Source organism: Cetorhinus maximus, chromosome 10 (assembly GCF_964194155.1).
Source record: "Cetorhinus maximus chromosome 10, sCetMax3.hap1.1, whole genome shotgun sequence".
NCBI lineage: Eukaryota > Metazoa > Chordata > Chondrichthyes > Lamniformes > Cetorhinidae > Cetorhinus > Cetorhinus maximus.
This window is the reverse complement of record NC_135888.1, coordinates 14039042-14057365: the sequence shown is the minus strand read 5'-3', so window position 1 is coordinate 14057365 and position 18324 is coordinate 14039042. Positions and strand designations below refer to the sequence as shown.

At 42.7% G+C, this 18324-nt stretch overlaps 1 protein-coding gene across 4 annotated transcripts in view; it reads right to left on the bottom strand.

Moving 5' to 3' along the window:
* The window catches only part of setx (senataxin), an 81076-nt gene that overhangs the window by 43530 nt on the left and 19222 nt on the right, over nucleotides 1-18324 (bottom strand). For 3 of the 4 annotated variants that reach the window (XM_078549996.1, XM_078549994.1, XM_078549995.1), the window contains 2 exons: nucleotides 6922-7109; nucleotides 528-738 (listed from right to left, as the gene is read on the bottom strand). In XM_078549996.1, coding sequence (XP_078406122.1) covers nucleotides 528-738; nucleotides 6922-7101 — 391 coding nt within the window. In that variant the 5' untranslated portion in view covers nucleotides 7102-7109. The remainder of the gene's footprint in view (nucleotides 1-527; nucleotides 739-6921; nucleotides 7110-18324) is intronic. The other variant, XM_078549997.1, reaches the window with a different exon arrangement.

The window sequence follows — 18324 nt, the reverse complement described above, 5'->3', positions numbered from 1 at the left end:
CATTTGTATTTGTATTTCAGGATGATCCTAGTGTAGTCAGCAGTTTTGGCAGAGAACAAGGCCTAATAACGCTTAATATTGAAAAGCCAGATATGGGAAAAAATGGCCAAATGAGTTTTGCGCCATATGCATTAAATACGTCGGCCTTGGAGTGAAGTTAGGGGCGGTGCTCAGAACAGCCAGGGTGAGATATAGTAAATATACTGGAAACAAGGGCAAAGATAGAAGTGGGGAAACGTCTGAGCAAGAATTCAACAGATATTTCCTATTTCATTACATCCAGTGAAATGAATTTAAACTTGATTTCCTTGACTTCAAAAGCCAATGAGAACATTTTGACCATGGCATTTCAGGGCAGACCAAGATATTTCTAAACAGAACAAAAGTCTAAAGAAAAATTTACTTGAGCTCTAAGCTAGTTTACTGATTAATTTTGTTTAATAAAATGCAATACTTCGCATTCATGGGAGGAGGCCATTCTAACATGTGAAGTCCTTAGAAATAACTTATGCATTGTAACTACTTACTGAGGCGTTCATGAAGCAGTAGGTAAGGATATTTGAGAATCTCCAGAATGGGGACTCTTAGGTTGTTCTCAAAGTCTGGCCCCGTGTACCCACGAAGCTGAATTTCCTGTTCATCCTCAATTAGAAACAACTCATCATCCTCCTCCTGCTCTTCTTTCAGTGCATTTTCAAAATGCTCTATCAGACGCTTAGTCTCTATTTTCCATAAATTCTGCAAAATACAATATTAAGTATTCGGGATCAACAACAAAAATAGGTTTTGAATTTAACTCAAAAATAAATAACTATATTTTGAGACAATTAAGCAATTACAACAAAAATATCCCAGCATATTGACACACAATGGGTATAGCTACATGTTTCCTGTATGCTGAACTATTGATCTCAGCAATAAATTTGGGGAACTCCAAAACAAAGGCTAGATGTCTTGCTATAGAGAAGGAAAGAAAATCCTATGCCAAAGTAACCCAGAGATCTTCCTAGTGCCCAATGTATTAAGTTGCTTTGGCATGGACCTGAACACCTCATCAGCTAGGGAATGGTTGAGAAGAAATGAAAAATCCCCTCCAGCTGAAAGTAACAGGGAGGTGGTGGCATAGTGGTATTGTCACTTGAATAGTAAATAGTAATCCAGAGACCAATGCTCTGGGGACCTGGGTTCAAATCCCACCTTGGCAGATGGTGGAGTTTAAATTCAATCAATTAAAAAGTTGGAATTAAAAGTCTAATGATGACCATGAAACCATTGTTGATGGTCGTTAAAAAACCCACCTGGTTCACCAATATTATTACCTGGTCTGGCCTACAATGTGGATGACTCTACATGCCCTCTGAAATGGCCTAGCAAGCCACTCAGTTGCATCTAACCACTAGAAAGTAAATAAGGAATGAAACCGGATAGACCGCCCGGCATCGACCTAGGCACCAGAAACGACGAAGGCAAACTCAGCCCTGTCAACCCTGCAAAGTCCACCTTACTAACATCTGAGGGCCTGCGACAAAATTGGGAGAGCTATCCCACAGGCTAGTCAAGCAACAGCCTGACATAGTCATACTCACGAAATCATACATTACAGATAATATCCCAGGCACCATTATCTCCATCCCTGGGTATGTCCAGTCCGACCAGCAGGACAGTCCCAGCAGAGATGGTGGCACAGTGACATACAGTCGGAAGGGAGTTGCCCTGGGAATCCTCAACTGAGATAGGCAGATTTTTAATCAGTAAGGGAATCAAGGAATATGGGGAAAAGGCAGAAAAGTGGAGTTGAGGATTATCAGATCAGCCATAATCTCATTGATGGCAGAGCAGACTCGACTCCAGACCCCATGAGGTCTCAAGACATAATGGGCAAAGAAATCTCCTGCTGATTACAACATACTGCACCCACCAAACACGCCCTCAACCTCAGCTGATGAATCAGCACTCCTCCATGTTGAACACCACTTGGAGGAGGCAGTGAGGGTGGCAAGGGTGCAGAATGTACACTGGGTGGGGGACTTCAACGACCATCAAGAGTGGCTCAGTAGCACCACTGTTGACTGAGTTGGCCGAGTCCCAAAGGACATAGCTGCTAGATGGGTCTGTGGCAGGTGGGGAGGGAACCAAGAGGGAAAAACAGACTTTACCCGATCCTCACCAACCTGCCTGCTGCAGATGCCTCTGCCCGGACAGTATTGGTAGGAGTGACCATTGCACAGTCCTTGTGGAGGCGAAGTCCCTTCTTCACGTTGAGGATATGCTCCATTGTGATGTGTGGCACTACCACCGTGCTAAATGGGATAGATTTCAAACAGATCTAGCAATTCAAGACTGGGCATCCATGAGGCATGGTGGGCCATCAGCAGCAGAATTGCATTCAACCATAACCTGTAACCTCATGGCCCAGCATATTCTCCACTCTACCATTACCACCAACCCTAGTCCACTGAAGAGTGCAGGAGGGCATGCCAGGAACAGCACCAGGCATGTCTAAAAATGAGGCGTCAACCTGGTGAAGTTAGAACACAGGACTACTTGTATGTGAAACAGCATAAGCAGCAAGTGACAGACAGAGCTAAGTGATTCCACAACCAACAGATCATATCTAAGGTTTACAGTCCTAAAGTCATGAATGGCGGTGGACAATTAAACAACTCACTGGAGGAGCAGGCTCCACAAATATCCCCATCCTCAATGATGGGGGAGCCCAGCCATCAGTGCAAAAGATAAGGCTGAAGCATTTGCAAAAAAATCTTCATCCAGAAGTGCCGAGTGGATGATCCATCCCGGCCTTCTCCAGAGGTCCCCAGCATCACAATGCCAGTCTTCAGCCAACTTTATTCACTTCATGTGATATCAAGAAGCGGCTGAAGGCACTAGATACTGCAAAGGCTATGGTCCATGGCAATATTCCAACAATAGTACTGTAGACTTATGCTCCAGAACTTGTCGTGTCCCTAGCCAAGCTGTTTCAGTACAGTTGCAACACTGGCATCTACCCGGCACTGTAGAAAATTGCCTAGGTACACCCAACAATGTCCACAAAAAAGCAGGACAAATCCAACCCGGCTAATTACTGCTCCATCAGTCTACTCTTGATCATCAGTAAGGTGATGGAAGGTGTCATCAACAGTGCTATCAAGCAGCACTTGCTTAGCAGTAACCTGCTCCCTGACTCTCAGTTTGGTGTCCACCAGGATCAGTCAGATCCTGACCTCAATACAGCCTTGGTTCAAACATGGACAAGAGAGCTGATCTCCAGAGATGAAGTGAGTGCCTGCTCTTCACATCAAGGCAGCATTTGACCGATAATGGGATCAAGGAGCCCTAGCAAAACTGGAGTTAATGGGAATCAGGGAGGAAAACCCTCCACTGGTTGGAGTCATACCTAGCACAAAGGAAGATGGGTGTGGTTGTTGGAGGTCAGTTATCTCAGTTCCAGGACATCACTGCAGGAGCTCCTCAGGGTATGGCTCCAACCAGTGGAGAGTTTCCCCCCCCCGATTCCCATTGACTCCAGTTTTGCTAGGGCTCCTGGATGCCACACTTGGTCAAATGCGGCCTTGATGTCAAGGGCAGTTACTCTCACCTCACCTGTAGAGTTCAACTCTTTTGTCCATGTTTGAACCAAGGCTGTAATGAGGTCAGGAGCTGAGTGGCCCTGGCAGAACCCAAACTGGGCATGAGTGAGCAGGTTATTGCTAAGCAAGTGGCACTTGATAGCACTGTTGATGACCCCTTCCATACTGATGATTGAGGGTAGACTGATGGGACGGCAATTGGCCGGGTTGGATTTGTCCTGTTTGTGTACAGGACATACCTGGGCAATTTTCCACATAGCCGGGTAGATGCCAGTGTTGCAGCTATACTGGAACAAATGGAACATCTACTGGGCACTTCTGGCTGAAGATTGTTGCAAATGCTTCAGCCTTATCTTTTGCACTGCTGTTCTGGGCTCCTCCATCATTGACGATGGGGGTATTTGTGGAGCCACCTCCTCCAGTGAGTTGTTTAATTGTCCATCACCATTCACGACTGGATGTGGCAGGACTGCAGAGCTTAGATCTGATCCATTGGTTGTGGGGTCATTTAGCTCTGTCTGTCACTTGCTGCTTATGCTGTTTGGCATGCAAGTAGTCCTGTTTTAAAGCTTCACCAGGTTGACACCTCATTTTTAGGTATGCCTGGTGATGCTCCTGGCATGCCCTCCTGCATTCTTCATTGAACCAGGGTTGATCCCCTGGCTTGACGGTAATGGTAGAGTGGGGGATATGCCGGGCCATGAGGTTACAGCTTGTGTTTGAGTACAATTCTGCTGCTGCTGATGAACCACAGTGCCTCATGGATGCCCAGTCTTGAGTTGCTAGACCTGTTCGAAATCTATCCCATTTAGCATGATAGTAGTGCCACATAGAATGAAGGAGGGTATCCTCCATGTGAAGGTGGGACTTCATCTCCACAAATGACTGTGCGGCAGTCACTCCTACTGATATTGCCACGGACAGATGCATCAGCGGCAGGCAGGTTGGTGGGGATGAGGTCAAGTATGTTTTTCCCCCATGTTGGTTCCCTCACCACCTGCCGCAGACCCAGTCTAGCAGCTATGTCATTTAGGACTCGGCCAGCTCAGTTAGTAGTGGTGCTACCGAGCCACTCTTGGTGATGGACATTGAAGTCCCCCACCCAGAGGACATTCTGCGCCCCTGCCACTCTCAGTTCTTCCTCCAAGTGATGTTCAACGTGGTGGAGCACTGATTCATCAGCTGAGGGAGGGTGGTACGTGGTAATCAGCAGGAGATATCCTTGCCCATGTTTTACTTGATGTCATGAGGCTTCATGGGGGTGGAGTTGGTTTTGAGAACTCCCAGGACAACTCCCTCCCGACTGTATACCTGCCGGTGGGACAGGACATACCCAGGGATGGTGATGGTGGAGTCTGGGACATTTTCTGTAAGATATGATTCCCTGAGGATTCAGTGATGGTAATGCCACTGAACATCAAGGGGCGATGGTTAGATTCTCTCTTGTTGGAGACGGTCATTGCCTGACACTTGTGTGGCGCAAATGTTACTTGCCACTTGTCAGCCGAAGCCTGGACATTGTCCAGGTCTTGCTGCATTTGGGCATGGACTGCTTCAGTATCTGAGGAATCACGAATGGTGCTGAATATCTTGCAATCATCAGTGAACCAACCAATTCGATTCACTCCACGTGATATTGTACTATATGATTATGTTATATCCACGCCAACAAGAGAGAATCTAACCATCACCCCTTCACATTCAATAGCATTACTATCGCTGAATCCCCCACCATCAACCTACTCACCAAGTCTCCTTAGGCAGCACCTTCCAAACCCACGACCACTACCATCTAGAAGGACAATGGCACAGCAAACCCATGGGAACGGCACCATCTGGAAGTTCCCTTCTAGCCACTCAACAACCTGACTTGCTAATATATTGCTGATCCTTCACTGTCACTGGGTCAAAATCCTGGAGCTCCCTCCCTAACAGCACCATGGGTGCACCTACACCCCATGGAGTGCAGTGATTCAAGGAGACAGCTCACCACCATCTTCTTGAGGGCAATTATGGATAGGCAATAAATGCCCACATTCCACGAATGATTGGACAACATTTGCTAAATAATCCTCAGTATGCTAAAAATTACACTGACGACCAATTTAAGATAATCAGTCGGGCTCGCAGTGTGGTGCATCTGCATGTACTGGGAGCTACATATTTTAATACACAGGGCCCCGTTCTTTGCAGACAGAAAGAACATGTGCACACATTATGCCTGTTTCAGCCTAAAAAAAAAAGACAGCCGTTCGCTGGCTTATTCCTCAGGGCAATGGCTTGACCAATCAGGGTCAAGCTGCCTGGTTTAAATTTTTAAAAATGCTTGGCAGTTAACTGTCAGTCACCATCACTGGTGCATTCTCCATGGCAATGCCTCTACCAGAGTCCACTTGGCAACTGATCAGCATTTTTCACATGCAACATAAATTGTTGTTTCCCCCTCGTGTTGGAATTCTTGCGAAGTATCCTGATTAGCACAAGATGGAAAAACTTCGACGCTTCTTTTCCCAGCAATATTATACTACCAAACGACTATTTGAATTTTAAAAAATGATACAATATCACTAATCTACTCAATACAACTCAACTTCACTGCTAATTATACTTGCTCAAAGACATCGCTGAACTGTATTTTGTCAAGTATAGATCCATTATTGTACACGATAGCATGGCATGTTGCTTTATCAAGTACAGACCAATCATTACAACCGAATGATCAGTCCAAGCACTAGCCAGTAAAACTGAATACCACTATATCTCTCAGCTCTCACTTTGGACTGAATCCAGAATTATGGTCCCCTTAGATTAGAAGATCAAATATGAGAGTTGGGAGGCCATTTGGCTCAGTTAGTGACTCTCCATGGTTTGATAATTTCTTCCATTTAAAATAATACATCTGCAAATCTGTCATTTACTTTCAATCTCAAAAGTGTCTCTAAATTCAACAATCAAGGTGGTGAGTAGGATAAGATTTTCAATTATATATCTTCTGAACTTATTCCTTCATCTAGTCATATTTGGCCATTTCACTGCAATGTCCATCACAGGGATGACATTACTCTCAACCCTGTTGCAATAAGACTTGGGTGTTCCTTTGGAGGAGCCAGTGAATTCTGCATCTTTTGCTGTGCAAAGTATGGTATTATACTCTTCAAAACATTTATATTTAAAACTTCATAAGTAAGGACATAATTTAAAAGAGCAGGTTTTGACTTGCACCCAGGTGCAGGAAATATCACCTTTGTGGTTACTAGCACAGATTTCAAGGAATTCACAATAGATTGCAATCTTCAAAACATATTACCTTCATATTAATTCCTTACGTTACCTTGTGTACTAACGGGAGTTTATCACGTGCTTGGTGATAGTCCACCACACATTCCAGGCAATAACAAAGATCTTCATTGGCGGCTTTCAATTCCTGTAGAGAGAGCTCCTCAGAACTGTAGCTGTGTAGAAACTCGATTGTTGACTTGCCTTGAGGTGTACACCAACGACAAGTGCTCATCTTGCCTACTTGAAAATGAAGAACAGAATTAAATCATAGTGTAGTAGATAATATGTTCTAATAGTTAAGTTTGTCAGCATAGTGTAAAAATACAATACAAAATGTCATTGTCAGAATAATGATAACAATAATCTCAAACAAGCAATAGCATAGCCAAGTGTGAAATTGTTTGTGTCAGTTGCAGGAGAGAACAGCATCATTTAATTAAGATAATATCCTGTCTCAAATAACAGGTGCACTTTTAATTGTTTCTAATGAATATGGTACTTCTAGTAACAATTACTGTATGTTTAAAATCCCAAGGGTTGTCTGGAAAATAACCAGCATATATTGTGGAAGGAATTGGAGACTTGTTGATTCAATTAAGTGCCCTGGACTATGAAAATAACTAAAATGGTTTCTGAAGTCATACCTTTGCAACTACAGTTTTAAAGTTAGCTTCCATCCACGAGCTTTTCACAGTAGAATTGTTCTAAATTAAATTCAATGGCCTTTGAGGAAGTATTTATTTTTTCCCCTTCCTTTCAGTCAGTTCTAGTCTTTAACCAACTGCTGGATTTGCAAGATTGACTGGATCTCATATGTCCACCCTCATTAACTTTCTGCAGCTCACCCTCCACCACAGATGCATAGGAATTGTTGCAAAATAGGAACAGAGATAGAGATAATGCTGATAAAGGAGAACAAAATTCCGCACAAGCAATCAAATAACTTCAAGAAAGGAATTCCTGAAAAAACTGATGCCTATCTTTTCAGTTGCTCGGGTCTTAAACAACATTCACAGCCCCAAATCATAGTAAAGCTAATGCCCCGATTGCTTGTACATCCGAAGAATCTTGGCGAATGTTGCGTTTTGAAGTAACCGAGTGGAGGTAGATAATTGTTAGTCTGTAGTGCGGGCAGCCATCACGGTGTGCAGTTTGGAGTAATAAAAGTTACATCCTCAAAATAAAGACAGCAGTCACTTCAAGTTAATATTCCAAATTCCCTTAAATTGGAAGAATTTTAAATTGCTTGTTAATTAAACTGAAGGAGGCTTTTTGCCATTTTAACAGATCAAAAGTAGTTCAGAAAAAGAAAACTTGGCTTTACTTCAATCATTAAACTGCTAGAAAATTTCAGATTTTGCTTCCACTGTCCAACAATTGTCCCTTAAGGCAGAACGCACCAAAATTTAAATATTTCCTACAGGGTACAACAGCTGTTAGTGTTGTTTATTAGTCAGAACATTATCATCTCACAAGAGGGTGAGGTATAAAGAGATTATTTAAATTGTTGGTGAAAAATGGTTCATGAGCAATTGTGTACATCAGATTCCGAGCTGTCAGGTAAATTCATAGTTCTTGCACTAAAAGATAGATGCTTTAATATTTGAATTAAGCAACATTGTAGCAAAGTGGGAATGTGGTGCTAAAAATAAGATAATAGAATAATTTTAATTAAACTTTGAATTAAGATGTATAAATTTCATCAATGCCACTAAAGTAACAAAGCTGATTTGCATAAAACATCTGGTACAACAACAACTTGTGTTTATATAGTGTCTTTAACACAATAAAATGTTCCAGTGTGCTTCACAGGAGTATCAAAGCAAAATCTTATACCAAACCATATGAGGAGATATTAGGGCACATGATCAAAAGTTTGGTCAAAGAGAGGTAGATTTTAAAGCGTATCTTTAACCAACTAGAGAACAGGCCATCCTAAACTGGGTATTGTGTAATAAGAAATGAATAATCGGCAATCTAGTTGTGCGAGGCCCTTCGGGGGTGAGCAACCATAATGTGATAGAACTCTTCATAAAGATGGAGAGTGACGTAGTTGATCCTGAGACTAGGGTCCTGAATCTTAATAAAGGAAACTACGATGGTATGAGGCGCGAGTTGGCTATGATGGATTGGGAAACGTTATGTAAAGGAATGACGGTGGATAGGCAATGGCAAACATTCAAAGAGTGCATGGGTGAACTGCAACAATTGTTTATTCCTGTCTGACACAAAAGTAAAACAGGAAAGGTGGCCAAACCATGGCTTACAAGGGAAATTAGAGAGAGTATTAGATCCAAGGAAGAGGCATACAAATTGACTAAAATAAAAAACAACAGACCTGAGCAGTTTAGAATTCAGCAAAGGAGGACCAAGGGGTTGATTAAGAAGGGGAAAATAGAGTACAAGAGTAAGCTTGCGGGGAACATAAAAACTGACTGTAAAAGTTTCTATAGGTATGTGATGAGAAAAAGATTGGTGAAGACAAATGTTAGGTCCCTTACAGTCAGAAACAGGGGTATTTATAATGGGAAACAAGGAAATGGCTGACCAACTAAATACATACAGTTCTGTCTTCACAAAGGAGGACACAAATAACATACCAGCAATGTTGGGGAACACAGGGTTTAGTGAGAGGGAGGAACTGACAGAAATCAGTATTAGTAGGGAAATGGTGTTGGGGAAATTGATGGGATTGAAGGCCGATAAATCCCCAGGGCCTGATAATCTACATCCCAGAGTTCTTAAGGAAGTGGCTTTAGAAATAGTGGTTGCATTGGTGGTCATCTTCTGAGATTCTATTGACTCTGGAACAGTTCCTACAGATTGGAGGGTAGCTCATGTAACCCCATTATTTAAAAAGGGAGGTAGAGAAAACAGGGAATTATAGACCAGTCAGTCTGACTGCCAGACGTCAGCAGCGGGGAAAATTCTAGAGTCCATTATAAAAGATTTAATAGCTGAGCACTTGGAAAACAGTGGCAGAATCGGACAGAGCCAGCATGGATTTATGAAAGGGAAATCATGCTTGACAAATCTACTGGAATTTTGCGAGGATGTAACTAGTAGAGTTGATGAGGGGGAGCCAGTGGATGTGGTTTATGTGGACTTTCAGAAGGCTTTCGACAAAGTCCCACATAAGAGATTAGCGTGTAAAATTAAATCACATGGGACTGTGGGTAGTGTATTCAGATGGATAGAAAACTGGTTGGCAGACAGGAAACAAAGAGTGGGAATAAACCGGCCTTTTTCCGAATGGCAGGCAGTGACTAGTGGGGTACTGCAGGGATCGGCGCTGGGACCCCAGCTATTCACAATATATATTAATGATTTAAATGAGGGAACTAAATGTAATATCTCCAAATTTGCAGATGACACAAAGCTGGGTGAGAGGGTGAGCTGTGAGGATGATGTAGAGATGCTTCAGTGTGATTTGAACAAGCTGAGTGAGTGGGCAAATGTATGGCAGATGCTGTATAATGTGGATAAATGCGAGGTTTGATAGCAAAAACAGGAAGGCAGATTATCTGAATGGCTATAAATTGAGAGAGGGGAATGTGCAACGAGACTTGGGTGCCCTCGTACACCAGTCGCTGAAGGTAAGCATGCAGGTGCAGCAGGCAGTAAAGGCGGCAAATGGTATGTTGGCCTTCATAGCCAGAGGATTTGAGTACAGGAGCAGGGAAGTCTTGCTGCAATTATACAGGGCCTTGGTGAGACCACACCTGGAATATTGTGTGCAGTTTTGGTCTCCTTATCTGAGGAAAGACGTCCTTGCTATAGAGGGAGTGCAATGAAGGTTTACCAGACCAATTCCTGGGATGGCAGGACTGATATATGAGGAAAGGCTGGGTTGGTTAGGATTATATTCACTGGAGTTCAGAAGAATGAGGGGGATCTCATAGAAACCTATAAAATTCTAACAGGACTAGACAGGGTAGATGTAGGAAGGATGTTCCCGATGGCGGGGGAGTCCAGAGCCAGGGGTCACGGTACGAGGATACGGGGTAGACGATTTAGGACCAAGATGAGGATAAATTTCTTCACCCAGAGAGTGGTGAGCCTGTGGAATTCGCTACCACAGAAAGTAGTTGAGGCCGAAACATTGTATGTTTCCCAGAAGGAGTTAGATATAGCTCTTGGGGCGAAAGGGATCAAAGGGTATGGGGAGAAAGCGGGAGCAGGCTATTGAGTTAGATGATCAGCCATGATGATAATGAATGGCAGAGCAGGCTTGAAGGACTGAATGGCCTACTTCTGCTCCTAGTTTCTAAGTTTCTATCTTAAAGAAGGAAAGAGAGGTAAAGAAGGAGAGATTTGGGGGGGGGGGGCCTTCCCAGCTGAAGGCATAGCCACCACTGGCGGTGTGATCAAAATCCAGGATGCTCAAAATGTCAGAATTAAAGGAAAGCTGAGATATTGGAGGATTGTCGGACTGGAGGAGATTACACAGATAGGGAGGGGTGAGGCCATGGAGGGATTTGAAAACAAGGATGAGAATTTTATAATTTAGACATTGCTTAACCAGGAGCCAAAATAGGCCAGCAAGCACAGGTGCGACGAATGAACACAGGCATGATGAGCGAGCATGACTTGGTGCAATTTAGGCCAGAAAAATTAAGACCCTTGCAAAATAAATTCCAAAGAAGACTCCTATCCTCAGATTTTTCACCAGCCCTTTTCAGGAAAAGGGGCAGAAATTGTACCTCAGGCTGAATTCATTCTGGTGAGAGTGAAATTCTTGACCCTCAAACAAAACAGCAATTATTCAAGGGAAAAATCAGAGGCAACAGCTCATGGAGTTTGGGGCTGAACGCTTGTTTCAAGTGTGGGGAACTTAATTCTGCATCTTGAGCTGGGAGCGTTGATATGTCTGAAATGGAAAAGCACCCTGCTCCCTAACACAAAAACCTCTTGCCTTGATGAGCACAAAATTTACAAAAAGAGTTACGGAAAGTGCAGGAAGCTCTTTGTAGCTTCCATTAAATCTACAGCCTGCAACCAGTCGGCGTAATTTGTTATATTTTGTTTGGATTAAACCTGTACACTTTTGAGCAGCCATGGAACAATCAGTTCTCCAAATCATTAACTGCTTGGAACCTTATTCAGATTAACAACCTTAAAAAGAAAATAAACAAACACTATCAAAAATCTACTGCAAACAAACATGACCTGTTTTAAAGCTGCCACAGTGAGCTTGTATCACAATACTGTTCACTGCACGTTTGCTCAGGAAGTTATTTCTTTACACCACAAACAAGGTGAGAGACAAGGCATCACAAGGGAGCCCAATTAATGCAAGCAAGTGAAATGATAAGATCGTTGAAAATTATTGAGCGACTGGATCTACTGAAGCTAGTTAATTTGATCCAGCACTTTTGAGCTACTCCCAGTTTTAACAGCACCCCTGATTATAATAAACATTAAACAATTAGAAGTAAACAGCAACAAAAAAATGATAAATTTTAGTCAATTTAAAAACATGTCTTTTTTAATATAAAGGGGGTGATGTTAAAGAAACATAAATTCAATTTGATAAATTTAATCCAGTTCACCGCAGACTGGTGTGATCTTGAAAAGACAGATCAAAGGATTTGCGGTTTTCCATGAAAATACCATTCTACTGGAGTAGAGATGCTCTTCTCTGAACGCGGCCTTGAGTGAGCTTTCAAATCAATTAACTGCTTCTGCATTACTGAATAGAGGTGAGTAATAAAAAGGCACAGGCCTGGTGGAATGCCACATAAGTGAAAACTGACAATCTCCATGTGCTACTCTGGAAAAAAAGTACCAAGATGCAAGACTATCCCACAGGATTCACAAAAATGTGGATTGCTTACACCATCAGCCCTGCAGTTCACATTTGAGTGCCAGAGGAGAACTGCTTGTTGTGCTGGTGATGGCATCACTTCAACAGAAAAAGACATTTTCACTCTGACACCTGCTAAAGCTGTTTTCAACGTTGTCAAGGTATAGAAGCAATTTGTCCTTAGCTAATCAGAGAGAAAACAAAAAAATTTCTCTACAACAAAAGGAACATTTTTCTACAAGCATTTAATTTTTTACCAATTGGATTCCAAGAACTTGATGTACACAAGATGAGAAAAATACATTATGAGCATACCCAGATTCATTGGGGAAATAGGCCTACATCTGGCAGATACCATCTAACATAAAGTGTTATGCATGTTATGAGGGGCAGAGAGAGAGAGAGAGAGAGAGAGAGAGGGAGGGAGAGGAGGCAGAGAGAGAGAGAGAGAGAGGGGGCAGAGAGAGAGAGAGAGAGAGAGAGGGGCAGAGAGAGAGAGAGAGAGAGAGGGGCAGAGAGAGAGAGAGAGAGAGAGGGGCAGAGAGAGAGAGAGAGAGAGAGGGGCATAGAGAGAGAGGGGCAGAGAGAGAGAGAGAGAGAGGCAGAGAGAGAGAGACAGGCAGAGAGAGACAGGCAGAGAGAGAGAGAGACAGGCAGAGAGAGAGAGAGAGACAGGCAGAGAGAGAGAGAGAGAGAGAGACAGGCAGAGAGAGAGAGAGAGACAGGCAGAGAGAGAGAGAGAGAGACAGGCAGAGAGAGAGAGAGAGACAGGCAGAGAGAGAGAGAGAGACAGGCAGAGAGAGAGAGAGAGACAGGCAGAGAGAGAGAGAGAGACAGGCAGAGAGAGAGAGAGAGAGAGAGAGCACAACTAGAAGCTGAATGTTTTCGGTAGTTCACCATGCAGGAATACGCCTGGGTGCTTGTGCTTGGATTAGAAAAGCAAATTTGTAAGGAGTTAAAACAAGGTCGGAAGATTTATCTACCTTTAGCTAGAGGGAGAAGTACCCAGGAAAACACGCCACATGAAAAGACAGCTCTGGAGTTAAAGGTTTCCAGGCTGGGAAAGAAAAAGTTCAGAAGTAAACCTTCAGGAGCTAAGAATAATTTTCGACTTGTTCTGGAAGAACTGAATGTCTACTTAAAGGTCAATGTAACCCATAACTGATTGTGTTTTTTTCCAGTTGTTTAGAAGTTCCGTTCTGTAATTTAAAGTATAAGTTGCCTACAAAAATAGTGTTTTCATTCATGCTTTTAGTCTGTTTGGTGCTGTTAACATGAACATTTGTCATGTTAACCGTCCAGCTATTAACTGGAAGCTCGAATTTCTGTTTATAAGTTATTGGTCTCTACGGAGATCGTAACAGGGACCTTAATGTGGATAGGGCCAACATTAAGCAGTTCTTCACATTGCAGAGCTTTGCGTTCATAACGAGGTTAGATGGCAGGAGTTATCTTTTCACAAAATGTCACAGGCCTAGCTTGGGCAGTAAGGGGAATTTATTGCAATCTTCCAAAGTGGAGCAAACCAAATTCCTGAGTGAGGCCAATGTAAATACGCATAGAAGGTTGGTAGGATATTGTGGGATATGTGCCCGGCAGTCTACTGAAACTGTTTTGACATCCTTTTTGGACCAACAGGTTACGGTAGCATATTGGTTGTTACTGAATTCACAATCCAGAGGCCTGGACTATTAACATGGAGACATGAGTTCAAATCCCACCATGACGGCTGGGAAATTTAAATTCAGTTAATTATATAAAGTCTGGAATAAAATGCTAGTATCAGTAATGGTGACCATGTAATTATGCGATTGTCGTAAAAACCCATACGGTTCATTGATGTCCCTGATGGAAGGAAATCCGGTGTCCTTATCCGGTCCAGTCTATATGCAACTTCAGACCCACACCATTATGGTTGATACTCTTTCGAGTTATCAACAGTCACAGATTGCAACTCTTTTGAGTACAATCACAGTTCTTGGTTTCCAGGAGTGGGACATGAACCCACAACCCTCTGATTCAAAGGCGAGGGTGCTATGAACTGAGCCACAGCTGACACCTCTACCATTATGGTTGATGCTTAACTGCCCTCTGAAAGGGCCTAACAAGCTATTCAATTGTATCAAACCACTACAAACAGGTCCAATTACCTGGGCCACATGGACTGCAGCGATTCAAGAAAGCACCTCATCACCACCTTCTCAAGGGCAATTAGGAATGGAATAAATTCTGGCCTGGCCACCTTCCACGAACAAAATATAAAAATTGCAATTTTTCCAGTGAGTTTTTTTCCTAAATCGGCCTATGGCTTTTTTCCAGAGAGATTAATTCATTGGTTGGCAGGGGGATGGGTGGTGGTGCCCAAGTCGTTTAATAATGGTCTGAGACTGGCTCAATGAATCAGTAGGCTGTCCTTGTTTTGTCCAAGTGGCTAAATGGGGGTAGGTTGGCAGCAAAGCTGTAGACACAATGTTACCTGGGTTTATAAGGACATTTTTACATTGCTCATTGGCTGCCAGCTCTCACAGTGCCCCTGATTTTAAGTACAAGGTACTCATTTGATCAAGTGTTTGTATACTTCCAAAATTTAAGATTCAGCACTTTTGGCAGAGAATTACATCTTCGTCCTCTTCTCAGGGAAGTAAGATGATAAAGGAAAGAAAGAGGATTTTTCACCACTCAGGATCCTAAGAGTGTCACTGGCATACTCATGGAAACAGGTTGCCTTCCTTTCCCATTTAGAGAGATCATTGCTCAAAAATATTTTTTTCCTTACTGTTCCTATTTCTTATGTCATGTTCTTATGTTCTTAGATCAGTGCATTTTCTTCTCGTTTTCAGAATATAAAAAAAAGGTATGGCCCACAAGCCAAGTTTCCCTCTGGAATTTGGTTTGCGAAGCAATTAACATCTGCGGTGGTCATCACAATGGTTGCAAATATACAAAAACAACCATAATATGTGTTAATACTATGAAGGGACATTTCTCAGTAAAACATCCTCTATCTGTAAATAGACGCTGCAGTGTCAGAATGCTGCAATCGAGTCTGGTATTATTTTGTTTAGACAAAAAGTTACAAGTAAATTCTATCTCGTATATAGCATGAGGGAAACTGAATAGCAGGTAGAAGAATCAAATCAAATAAGCCTAGAAGTCGGTAGTAGCGTAACTTAAAATATATCTGACTGTGTTCAAGTCTACAGCATACCCAAGAGATCTGCTTAAACTGTTCAAGCTGCACTCGTATGGTTTATGAAATCATTGGGACCCTTTGCGCACTTCTTTCCATCTGTCCCTCAACTAGTCGAATTGGAGTTGTGTGTAGGAAAGTGCCCAATCCTACACAGTACTCGTATTGCTTAATTTTTAACTACAGAAATTCAGCTCTCAGGAAGTTTCAGAGACATAAACACATTACGAATGTATACATATACATCAGTCCTTCCTGCCTCCTCACACACAGGTGACTCTATTCGTACCCCAGCTGTGGTAGGAATGACACATTCCTTTGACATTTTTCACACACACACACACACACACACACACACACACACACACACAAAGATTGTTCCTCATATAAATACATCTGGCTACCCATTTGTTCAGTTTACACTTGGAGCATTTATGGATCTGCTTACCACTACAATAACTAAAGATGAGCAAGGTAGTGCTGGTAAATGAACTGAAACTACAATCCATTTCAGCGATCCAACAAATCATTTCACATAAAACATTAAGTCACGGAGACCTCAAATATTTTAAAACATTTGGTAGCACATTTCTGTATATGTCAGGCTTATTTTTGGTTGAACTTGAGACTAAAAAAAGAAATTGTAGGTAAACAAAATCAACATGCATTATGCTAAAATTAATTTATACAAACTTGAGACACATTTTACTTACTAGCTTATATGCTTATATACCTTCTCAAGGGCAATTAGGAATGAGCAATAAACGATGGCCTAGCCAGCAATGCCCACATCCCACGAACGAATTTTTAAAATGCAGAAATAAAACAGTATAATACTCCAGAAAAGAAATGCTTTAGTTCTGACAGGAATTTCCATATTATAGTAAACTTGTACACAGATAGATAACATAATACAATTTTACCACGGAATTGGACTATTCAGGACAGTGAACTTTACAAGAGGATTTTTCTGTTTTATACATGTTTAAATGTATGCCAACATGTAAACATGTGGATGTTGGTGGCAGTGGGGGAAATGGGTGAGGGGGAAATGGGTGAGGGGAAATTTCTCAGTGGCATTGGGTCAAACATGGGCAAGGAAACCTGCTGATTGCCAAGTACTGCTACCACCCCCCCTCCCCAGCTGATGAATTAGTACTCTCCATGTTGAACACTCCATATTGGACAATTAAACAACTCACTGGAGGAGGCTGCTCCACAAATATCCCCATCCACAATGATGGAGGAGCTCGGCACATCAGTGCAAAAGATAAGGCTGAAGCATTCACAACAACCTTCAGCCAGAAGTGCCCAGTGGATGATCCATTTCAGCCTCCTCCAGAGGTCCCTAGCATCACAGATGCCAGTCTTCAGCTAATTCGATTCACTCCATGTGATACCAAGAAACAGCTGAAGACACTGGATACTGCAAAGGATATAGGCCATGACAATATTTCAGCAATAATACTAAAGACTTGTATTCCAGAACTTGCCACGCCCCTAGTCAAGCTGTTCCAGTTTAGCTACACTGGCATCTACCCGGCTACGTGGAAATTTGCCCAGGTATGCTCTGTACACAAAAGGCAGGACAAATCCAACCCGGCCAATTGCTGCCCCATCAGTCTACTCTTGAACGTCAGTAAAGTAATGGAAGGGGTCATCAACAGTGCAATTATGTGGCACTTGCTTAGCAATAAACTGCCAATTGATGTTCAGTTTGGGTTCCGCCAGGGTCACTCAGCTTCTGACCTCATTATAGCCTTGCTTCAAATATGGACAAAAGAGCTGAACTCAAGGGGTGAGGTGAGATTGACTGCCCTTCACATCAAGGCAGCATTTGACCAAGTATGGCATCAAGAAGCCCCAGCAAAACTGGAGTCAATGGGAATCGGTGGAAAACTCTCCGCTGGTTGGAGTCATACCTAGCACAAAGGAAGATGGCTGTGGGTGTTGGAAGTCAATCATCTCAGTCCCAGGACATCACTGCAGGAGTTTCTCAGGGCAGTGTCCTCAGCTCAACCATCTACAGCTGATTCATCAATTACTTTCCTTCCATCATAAGGTCAGAAGTGGGGACGTTCGCTGATGATTGCACAATGTTCAGTACCATTCGAAACTCCTCAGATAATGAAGCAGTCCATGTCCAAATGCAACAAGACCTGGACAATATCCAGGCTTGGGCTTACAAGTGGCAAGTAACATACGTGTCACACAAGTGCCAGGCAATGACCGTCTCCAACAAGAGAGAATCTAACTATTACCCCTCGACATTCAATGGCATTACCATCGCTGAATCCCCCACTATCAACATCCTAGGTGTTACCATTGATCAGAAACTGAACTGGACTAGCCATATAAATACTGTGGCTACAAGAGCAGGTCAGAAGCTAGGAATCCGGCAGCAAGTGACTCACCACCTGGCTCCCCAAAGCCTGTCCACCAATCACAAGGCACAAGTC